Raw genomic sequence first — 11,501 nt, forward strand, 5'->3', positions numbered from 1 at the left:
AAAATACTAACATTACACAAAGTGTTGTCATGGGAAACAATGACTACAATGTGAGCAATACAGCAAAACAGTGTCTCGTACTGCAATTATTTTTTCTGTTGGCCACAGTAACACTGACTTTTAAACACTAAATAACTCAGAGTCGAGGCTTTTTGACATCGGAGCAAGGGAAACTATGGCGTCAATCAATCAAGAATTATGACGCCCTGACTATTTTTATGTCTGCCGAACAGAAATTGAAATAATTCATAAAATACTCGTTATTTAAATAACATGCCCTCGCATCTATATTCCAGATTGCACACTCTCGTCCTCTGAGATTTTGATTTAAGACAACCATTCGTGTCAAAAATAACTATGTACATATCACGCTGACTGTCTGAACTAGAGAAAAGTAGTTAGTAATCGGGGAGATCGTCCATGTTCTCCGACCTTGTTCGAAACTACTGATAATATTAAAAAAAAATACAACTTATAATCTTATAATTCCATGAATTTTATAAATTCACATTTGTAAGAACAAAATTAAATTGTGTATCCTGCTAGATAAAGGTACAGGCAGCAAATGGATCATGGATCAAACAACCAAACGAAACAGCGGGGGGTAAGCCATGATGAAGGAACAGCCATGATTGACATATATACTGTCTTTCATCACTTTAGTATGACAGGGACTGCCTGGTTATTGATAACCATTCTATGCCATAGTAGCCGGCACATTGCTACATTTAAACTTCGCCCCTTCCTCTTGTCAACATCATACGTGCCAAATCTCCCCATGACGTCATAGCCGTCACGTGACTCTGCACAAACTTCAATGTTAATTTCAATCCCGTCTGAATAGATGAAAAAAAAAATTGGATCCCAAATTTCCGGAGTTTCATTCCCAGATGACAAATATATAAGTCTGGGCTTTCATTTAATACCACCTAACTTAAAGGCGTCCATGGGATAAAGCAAAACGACACAGTGCGTTGTTTTCACATAACACTGCCCGAGTGGACGAGCTATTGTTAGTCGCGTTAATGATGGTTGCTACCCCAAGTGTCGACAACTAACAACTTCTGATGTTATCTCCTGTCAGTCTTGATACAGCGGCTAGCCAATCAGCGGCGAGCACCAAGTAAGCTAAGAACCCCCGACACTCAATTAGGGTAGCCAATTATACAATCATCTGTAAGAGAGAAGGCCCGGCTATTTGGGTGGCCGATGTTAAAACTGTAGAAAGTGGGCGGGTACTTGGAGCGATACAAATTTCCAACTGGTCCCGTTGGTATTAACAGACTAACGCGAGTACAGTGATACCGTAACCCATCCAGCGACGCGGCGTGATTTTTCCACCTGCAGTCTTTCTGAGCGTGTAAACGATCGCTACTTGAGAAACCAGTCAAGCCTGTGTTTGCCGGGTTTTCTCGCCAGGAAAAAAAGAATTTCAACCATGGAGGCTGCATTGACTGTTCTGCGTGGACCCGTTACTGAGAAGGGGGCGAGGAAACCAAAGTGTGCACGCTGTCGCAACCACGGCGTTATCTCGTGGTTGAAGGGACATAAACGGCATTGTCGTTTCCGAGAGTGCACATGTCCCAAGTGTAACTTGATTGCCGAACGTCAGAGAGTCATGGCGGCGCAAGTAGCTCTGAAACGACAGCAGGCCGCCGAGGACGCCATTGCCTTGGGACTAAGGGCATGTTCACCTGGTGGCCCGTTCCCGCTGATAACAGGGTCGATGTGGACTCCTGAAATAGGCGAAGGCAGAAGCGAAGACGACGAGTCAGACGATAACGAAAACGACGACAACAGTGGAGGTAGGAAAAGTTGTTAAAAGTTGTTTAATTTTCGATTTAAAGTTTCATATCGAAGGTTTTAACACCAATGTCTTCCACCAGTTTGCATTAATCTTATCCAAATAAAATGAACCCATATAATTGTAATTATTTAAAATCTATTTGCATTATACAACTATTTTAATTAATTAATGAAATATATTTTTGACTCGGAAAAATAAACAAATTATTTTCGACATGTAGCTATACAGTGACCATTAGATTATAATATTAGGAAACAACGATAAAAACAATCGATGTCGTGGCATCGCTAACATGTCATGTGCGTCGAACGATCACACAAACACAATGAAATAAATTATAAACGTGGTGTTAATTCTGAGAATACATTTTTAACGGTTATGACAGCGTTCTAGATGTCAGTCCCGGCGTTATTTGAGCCGCGGACACTGGCACCGCCTTGCAGTGCACTAATAACCGGTTAGAGCGAGTCTGACGAGTGCGCTATAACTGTGATTAATTCCAATTATGACAAATATCTGACAGTTAAACAAGAGAAGAGCACAAAAGATACATTGAGAATTGAGATTGTCATTGAAATACCGCGGCGTAACGCAATGTCGGAAATAGTTGTCATGTGAGTTATGAGAAAGACCCATCAGTACCACCAGCGTGCAGTTTATCATGTCTCAGCAACCAACCACGCATTCGGTTTTAAAATACCCTGTTGCACATTAATAATTTAATAAAAATACATAAGAATATAGAATTCATTTCAAAATTTTAAATAAACAACCCTTTTTTTGAAAACTCAGCAGTCTTGATCGATACAAAAGAATTGCGGGGAAATTCGAATTATTTTTTGTGAGACAGGTTGCGTTTCCACAGCGTTGTCAGATTTCATGTGTGGATAACATCAACGATATATCGAAACAGACACCAAACATTTGTGAAATAACAACATGTAATCAACATCATCGGAAATGTGCCAAATACATTGCAACATATGTCGAGTGTGCGGATGGCAAGAACATCCCCCTCCTTCACCACACGTATTTCACATTTATCAAGTCAATACGTGGTGAACTGACCGGTGCCCTCGATGCAAGAATTCTACATGTTTAAAAAATCCTGCAATCATACCGACAAAGATATACATGCCTAACTGTATTGTGTTCCAATTTCATGGTTCAATAGAAATATTCCATACGATCATCATAAATTCCCCACAGGTGAACAATATAATACCGAAATATGAATTTGATTGTTCTAAACTAAGCACAAATATTGAAAGACGCCCTAATATGTGTCCAATTTGTTACGTCAACATTTTTTGGCAGTCTAGTGTTCGGTGCAGGCCACATTCTTACGAAACCATGCTATCAGTCCATGTTCTTTAGTCCGCGTAGGAACATTTCTCTACCAACCCTGTAGTAATATACCGTGAACCTAGCCGCCGATTTTACTATTTTAGGTTGTAGACATTTATTTTTAAACTTAATCGGCCCATATTGATCGCTATGATGGTGTACACAGTGTTACATATAATTTATAAGTGGGTGTTAATGTAACTGAGTTTAACAATTTAGTATTTATGCAACTCAATAAACCACTAGATGTAATGATTATTATTACAAATTATAGAAAACGACGATGGTGTTGTCTATGAGAAGCTGTGGCACTGTCCCCAACCAAATGTAATTCAGTAGAGGTCTTTGTTTGGTATCATAATTATAGAATTTATTTTCGATAGTCGTTCAGTTCGGCGATCTATTTTCTGACTTCGTGAATACATGATGCACTCAGTTGTAACTCCATTAAATGACCATCGGAAAGTAACTTTTAGAACGCAGTGATACAATGACCATCGAAGGGTAACTTTTAGTGCGCAGTGATACACAGTGTAAAGTGTATACGAACAATGCAATAGAAAGTGTTATTGGAATGGGATCGTTTGTGATTGTCGAATTCAAGATGGCGGATTCTTACGACCATTCCAAATACATGAGAACGAACGACACTCCGTTTTACAAGAGTGTTGCGGGTAGAGAAAACGAACGTTGAGGTTATGCACAATTCAAACTTTCAACCGTCATCATTGTATTTGTGCCGCATTTCACGATTTAAAAGAACTTAAAACTTCCGGAATGATATGTTCGTCGATCTAGTAAGCGTGTCTGAAATTAAGAGTGAATATAATTCATTTGACGGTGAAGGGCGAGTCTTGTAAGAAATAGTTATGACAGTATGCATTTTACTCAGTAAATATAACCTCGATTGTATACTTACACTTTAGGGAGATTTTTTGTTTAAAGAAAAAGATAATACTAGGGCAGAATGCAAGGCAACGAAAACTTAAGCGGCTACACGTACTTACAATGACAAGTTAAAAAAACAAAAACTTTACAGCATACAAAACCAATTGTGAACAACATAAAATAGCCTTACTCCTATGTTGAGCTCATGGAAGCACCGAAGGTCTATTGCACAGTAGTCACCGTATGTTTGGCCAGATTGTAACGATTTATCGCAGTCTAGTTCATGTAGTTGTAATTCATCTTGTTTGCCATTTTACCATTCTCAGACTATTTTCATTATCACAATTATTCATAAGTTCCGTTATTTAAAAAAAAAACAACGTTTACAGAGGATACCGTGGCGAGTAATCGTGACGGTAGCGATTGTACTGCCTAAGTAAGGCTGGCACTGGTATCATCGGCTCATGCACAGTAGGGTAAACGAAAATAAAAGGGTCGAGACGACTAACAAAAACTTGATTAATATAACAACACATTTCAATATGCCTTGTACGTTGCGATGATGAGACCAAATCGGCCACGCCTTTGCTGTGTATGATTTTTCCATGTTGCTGTCAAGCCGAGCGGTTCGATTGCCGGGAATGCGGTTTTCTTATCTCCTTTTGTTTATTTTGACTGTCGTGTATTTCATGCTTGATAGGTTTTTTCTCCGTGCTGTTTCCCTATCTCTCGGGACGCCAGTCTTGCTTTAGTTTCTATATCGTGTGGTTTTAACCCAGCAAAATATCGCCGATACAAACACGTGCGTGTTCGCAAATCAATATTCACAGCAAGCTTAGTCAACTCGATCGGACGTCACGGTGCAAACTAAAGGCATACCCCGTACTGTAGTGATATTCGGGGGATATTTCAGAAATCATTTTGACCAATTCAGTGGTCACCACACAAAAGAGAATGCTGTGGTTTGGATTTCGATAACTCGATAAGCAGGAGCAACACAAACAAACACCACGACGATACTGTACATCGAACCAAGTGCTGAATTATGTCAGGGCCCAATCGGACTGAACTTGGCGGGTTACCATTCGTTTATAAGTTCAATATTCTTGCAAATTATAATAAATTCAACAGCGGAATTAAACCAATGCGATCCTTGTATTTTAAGTAATATTGACAATTTTAAGCAAGTGTTGTTGACGTTGAATACGATTTACAAAGAATAAAATATACATTCAGGAAAATACGACACATAGTGCAACATGGTGTTCAATATAACTTTTATTTTAACAAGTTTTCTTGCTTTCATTTTGTTTGCAGAAACGAATGATAAAAACAAAGACGTTGGCAAGGACGGCGACGAACGGGAATCTCCGAGCACAACGAGCACGCCGGAACTAAACACGGACTCCTCGTCACATAGACAAAACTACAGTAACTATAATAACCTTGCGACAGCGATTCCTCCTTTTCGCCCTGGTCGACTATCTCCTATAGAGATCCTGGTTAGAATATTTCCCCTACAGAAGAAAACTGTTTTAGAATTGGTTTTACAGGGATGTAATGGGGATCTCGTAAAAGCCATCGAGCATTTTCTATCGGCAAATGACTCAGTTATGTACGCGTCGCATTTGTCGTCTTTGAAGACTTCGACAGCATCTGAAAACTCACCACCGAATCACACTTCGTTGGCAAATTACGTTTACAATAACACGTCTCTACGATCGCCGCCGTCGCAGACAATCAACGGGAAAGTACCCATGGGCGGCGTCAAATCAGCATTCACGCCGCTACCATCTCCACTGGGAAATCCGTCGCCGATGAGTTTCTCGTTTCCACCTCGATTTCATCCATATTCGACGGATATGCTTCTGGGCCGGTCGCCACTTTTTCCACGCTCCGCCGATCACAACCTCTTCAGTTCAACAGTGACTCCGTTTCCGCTGCCAACTTTGTTTCCGATGCCCCCTCCACCATTACCGCCACATTCGCTATCCAGTAAGCTTCCATCAAACAGCGCTTCTAGTATTCTCTTTAGTCACCACCATCCACCGGGCATTCTATCATCACAGTGCCATTCATCGAGAGTTGACATGATGGCGGCCAGCTCAGACGGCATTAGCGATAAATTGAAACTTTCTAGTCCGGGATCTTCACCATCATCACCGAATATAGTGTTAAGTGATAGGAAGTGACCCTTGAACCTGAACACCATTCCTTTAAAACGCGTTTTAATTTTGTTATTTATTGCAAGAGACTGTATTATCGGACAGTATGACCCTTTTGTTATTATCGCTGCAATTTGTTGGTCCACATGGCAAATATAATTAGGTTATTTCATATGGGATATTTGACTTTGACGAGAGTCGTTACATCACTTTTTAAGTCAATTAGTTGTTGAACTTGACAGAGACCAACCATTGGATTCATCAACGTTTACAATAATAACCGTATATATATATATATATATATAACATCTCCAGACTGGTTAAATTCCCACCTGCCACAAGACGTTTCATTGGATTGGCGACTTCAAAATGTATTCAACATCTGGTTGGAAAATTTATTATTTTGAAATTGTAAATGCCATGTCACTGCCCATCTCCACAATGCTGCACAACTAAGGGAAACATATATGATATCGTTCGTTTTCTAGACGTTTTTTTTTCGTGATGAACCGAGATGTACATTTAAACTTTTTTTTTCTTGTCACATTTGGGATTTCCTCAGCTTGTAAATATTTTGTCACGTGACGTCGGAGGGGGAATCACGTGTCCCGTCATCTTTGTGCAGTGCGTACGGCAAACAAAACTGATGTGGTGCGACTATTTGATTTCTTGACAATGGAATATTGCACAATTAAAAGCTCGTCGCTTATTCTATTATATGTATCGAAATACGTATTGATTGCATGTACAGTTACATAAGTACATGTCAGTGTACCTAGCAGCGTTTTCGTTTTGTCTGGTCTGGGTATGCATTTCCTGAGCCGTGTGCGCAGCACGATGGATTTGTCAGATGTTCCCATACTTTGTAGCCCTGTTCCATTTGTTATGTATATATGAATAAGCAAAATCGATGCGATGAGCAGTGCGATGCGATGTTCCATTGCCTTATGTTAATTTTGCTAATTGAATGTGCGTTAATCCTGGGGAAAAATCAATTTTGTTTGCGTTGTCGGTAAACTCTGTCATATGTATCTGAGATGACGTTTACTGCTTTGTTGACAGATAAAATTTCCTACCGCTACAATTGATTTCTCTGTTGCAAATCGATATTAGAACTGAGCGCGCACTCGTGCGATAATAACCCTGCTAAATACAGAATAATCACCTCGAAAAGTGACATTGTAATTGAATTGTACATTGTTTGTAGTACTTTGTTATAATGTGTTCATTTTTAATGACCGTTTTGTTGTTAATGTACATCGCATGTATATTTCATGTATGGGCTTGTATGTATCTGAGTTTCTTTTGTGTCGCGTTTTACAATAAAAGCGACTAGTATCTTTAAAGTGGTTTCAGCGCCCAGGCATATCGCTGCCCATTTACGGCTATTATCACCAGCCCGAGTGCTGTTTATTGAGCAAATCCTTCGCTTAGTGCAAACTTGTAAGTTTTCTTCACACGATCTTAACTCCATTCTCTACGCGCTGTAACATTTCATAGAATAAAAAAGTAACACTATTCTCGCTGTCAACGCATTATCGATACAACACAGGTGGTTTATTTCACGATCTCACTTCACCTAGCTCAACTTCCGTTCCGGCGATACCATGACCCCTGCGATTAAAGTCTTAAACATTGAGACGTAACAGTGACTTAAAAAGACAACGCCACACCAGAAAAGCTCGACAGACAGACACACGCGTATATATACTCACAGGCGGCTATTAAAACACATTAATATATTTCACTAGTTTCAGAAATGAACATGTGATACATTTCATGCGGTGTCCGATTTCATTAGCACAGTCTGCTCTGCTTCATTGGGGGTATTATACATAATAACAACATTTAATACAGATATGAAATATACACAGTGCTGTGTCTTATTTTAAACCTCGTGACATTAACTCCTGGATTCGAGGAGATCAAATTGTATAGAAATCGTACAACATTGTTTCCGAATCTCACTGATTTCATTACCTATAAAATGTGGTCTAATATGAAAATAATAATTATGTCTTCGTTAGATGTCGTTTTGAGGCCCCTAACGAAGGTCATATAAGAGTTAAACAGAAAGTATGTGCATTCATCCCTGTTGACGGCATGTCACAACCCTTATTACATTTGCCACAATTTATATCCCTACAAATCAGACAAAGTATTTCTCCTGTCGCGTGCTCAGTCTTTCAAGAAAACCGTCTATGACTTTTTGAGAAAGATGACAGGGAGCCACTCGAAGTGAAATTTGATTGCGATGGGTGGGCTTGATATGGATTTCAACCGATCAAAATACCAACTAATCTAAATTTAGTATACTACCAAATATATATTTGCATGCAGTTTGCTTCCTACATCGACAATGCGCGGAAAATTACAACGAGATTTGCGCTATATATTAAATCGATTTCGTTTTTAATCTTCCGCTCGGCAGATTTTTTTTTTTCAAACGACAAATACATCATGATATAAATTCAAAGTCTATCGGGAAATTTGTCATCGCGTGTTGGCATATCGCATAATTTCACAGAAAGTCACAATTAACGTGATTGATCGATGGACTTCCAATATTTATAAAGCGTTACCATGGCAACTAAAACATATGAATTTCAATAAGATACACTTCGCCGACAGATTCGCCGAGGAGACAAGTTACATTATGCACTGTCGAAGATAACGTATTAGAACACCTGGGTAGTCTACACCAACGGATGGTACTGACTCCACGTACTACATGATCTACGCACATAGCGGGGTACATAGAGTTATTGTAAGACGTATGAGTCAGTCATCACACATCGCACAGAAATAACATAAAATCTGGTCATATTATATTGAAATGTTAGAGCATATTTATGTCTCGATGAATGTTATATTAATACAATCATACCCTATACCCGCTACTGGGCTAGTACCGATCACTGTCATTCTTATATTTGAAGTATGTATTCTTCAAGTATTTCGACTTGCCTCAGTTGATTTAGTCGATGGTGATAACTTAACTTCTACGATTCCAATGAGCGATTCTGACAAAACATGATCAGAACCTTAAGTTTAGATTAAAATGTTATACTTCTACAAATATTTCGCGATTCAGTTTTTTTTCTTCCAGTGCAGTCACGGTATTTTTTCAGCACCGTGAAATGTTTATTTATCGGAACAGGAAGTGAGAATTTTCTCAGTTATGTTGCTTAGTCTCCATCTGCTAGCCACCATGCTTGATAGAACACTGGGTTAATATTCACTATCTACTATCATATGGTTGTCTGCTCATTCAGGATAAAAATGCTGTACCTGTTGCGAACGTTTCAATCGCAAGAATATACAACACACTTTCACTGTACCTTGAAGTTGCTCTCATTTGCCAGAATCAGGTTCAATTTGTTCTTCTAGATTTTTCATTCAAGCATTTAATTGCTGTTTTAACGTGTAAATTTCAATTTAACGTGAAAAATAACAAGTCGTGAAAATAGATCCTTTACCAAATAAGCTGACTTTAGTCAAGGCGAGAATGTTTGTTGGGACTAGGGACCGAAGGCAGTAACTGCAGCGACGTCATCGCACATCGAGCCAGCGGGAGTACCGGAATTGATGCGACTAATTGCCCCGTATGTTGCAACTCGCAGAATGCAGGGGCCAAATAATAACACTCGGATCTGAAATCAATATAGCCGACTGGCAAAGGGAACAAACCAAACCAGCAGGGCATGATTTAATCCTGGGCCAATAGATCACCCGCGAACGAGGTAAAAATAAGAGTGAAACGTCGACCTCGGGGGAACGCGCTGAGTGTCGTGTCTGTTGCCAAATCTGTTTAACCCTATTTAGAACATATTGGTTAATTACAGTTATATCATTAGTGGTGCCGTCGTCACTCATTCACCCCTTGTAAGCACTGTAATATAGTATGCAATATACACATGTATAATGAAGCTTGCCCATTTTCATAGCTGATCAGTATTCAAAACAACCTATTATCTGAGCCGGTACACGCGTCGCCCAAGCATGACACAGACTCTGTGTGCAGCTGCGAGCCTGTGTGCACTACAGTTAAGAACGCATGAACTTTCACCAATTTTAATTGATAATAACCAACTATCAAATATATAGTGGGGGTTTGTTTCTCTCGCCGGAGACAACATTATTCTAAAATATTGCACAAATTTACCCCTCAGTAACCTCGTCGAATTTTCGAACGTTTTCATTGAACTTGGTTATATTTCAAGTGCATCCTGTAGTCTGTGTAAAGCACATATGAAAAACATCTGACAATCGAAGCTTGTGGAAAAACCGAAATTGTTATTTTAAACCACCCTAGGGTGTTTTCGCCAATGCCACTCATCCCGGTATGCGATATTTTCATTCAGACCTATCAACTCCACGTGGTGTCGTCCGTTTTGTTAGTTTTTCTGACTTTTCGTTGCTTATTTAATTCTATCCAATTTGTTTTTATTCCCTCCTTCTCTGATGACTTCCCCTCCCCCTGGTTGTTTGTGTCGTGGCTGATCACGTTCACATCGGTTCACAACAGTATGTGTACATCCAACCGCAGCTGGCGGACTTTCCCATGGGCAGATGTGCAAAGACGAACACTATTTTCCCTTTCCCCATTAAACTTAAAATATGCTAGAAATACACAAAAGTACGACTGTAACCATGGCGACAATATAATATATATCGGGTGCTCAAAACTAAAAGAATATATGCGCCTATATTTTTTACAATCACTGTATCCTCCATTTTTAATTACATTTAACCCTGGTCTTGATACATTAAAACACACATGCACATTCAGAGTTAAACTTAGACATAATCGAATTTACAGCTTAGCTAAGTCCCCAAACAAATAGACCAATATGATTGACATTAATGCCAAACATCATATACCCATGATGCACCGCACTCCGGGGACACAGGGAGGGATGAGACAGGATTGTTTACTCCGCATTGCTGGAATTAATATCCTGAACATGTTTATTCAAGTGTTTTTTAAAGTTTAATATTCGGATTGCCAGTTTTGTTGCTGACAGACATTCCCTTGTTTAGTCTCATCGCAGGACCGCCCTTCCCAAGACCTGCTCATTGTTTAGTCTCACAAGACTGTTAGTAGTGCCTTCACCTCCATTCAATTTCCTTCATTGCCATTTTCACGTCGCTGCAATCCCTCTCCCTCCCAATACATATACGTACAGTCTGCCATTCGCGTGACGCTTGCCTGTCACATGGTGTATAATTGGTAATTTGTCACATCCCGACTTCAGTACCGTTATATGCACAGTTTCAAAAATCGACGCCAT

General features: G+C 39.5%; 1 protein-coding gene across 1 annotated transcript; it reads left to right on the forward strand.

Moving 5' to 3' along the window:
* Nucleotides 1-1,176: 1,176 nt before the first annotated feature.
* Nucleotides 1,177-7,553, forward strand: LOC100329077 (double sex and mab-3 related transcription factor). Its single transcript, NM_001171217.1, has 2 exons — nt 1,177-1,805; nt 5,360-7,553. The coding sequence occupies exons 1-2, from the start codon at nt 1,439-1,441 to the stop codon at nt 6,232-6,234; spliced, it is 1,242 nt and encodes a 413-aa protein (NP_001164688.1). The 5' UTR covers nt 1,177-1,438; the 3' UTR covers nt 6,235-7,553.
* The last annotated feature ends 3,948 nt before the right edge of the window (nt 7,554-11,501 follow it).

This window comes from Saccoglossus kowalevskii, chromosome 9, assembly GCF_978046115.1.
Source record: "Saccoglossus kowalevskii chromosome 9, keSacKowa6.1, whole genome shotgun sequence".
Classification (NCBI taxonomy): Eukaryota; Metazoa; Hemichordata; class Enteropneusta; family Harrimaniidae; genus Saccoglossus; species Saccoglossus kowalevskii.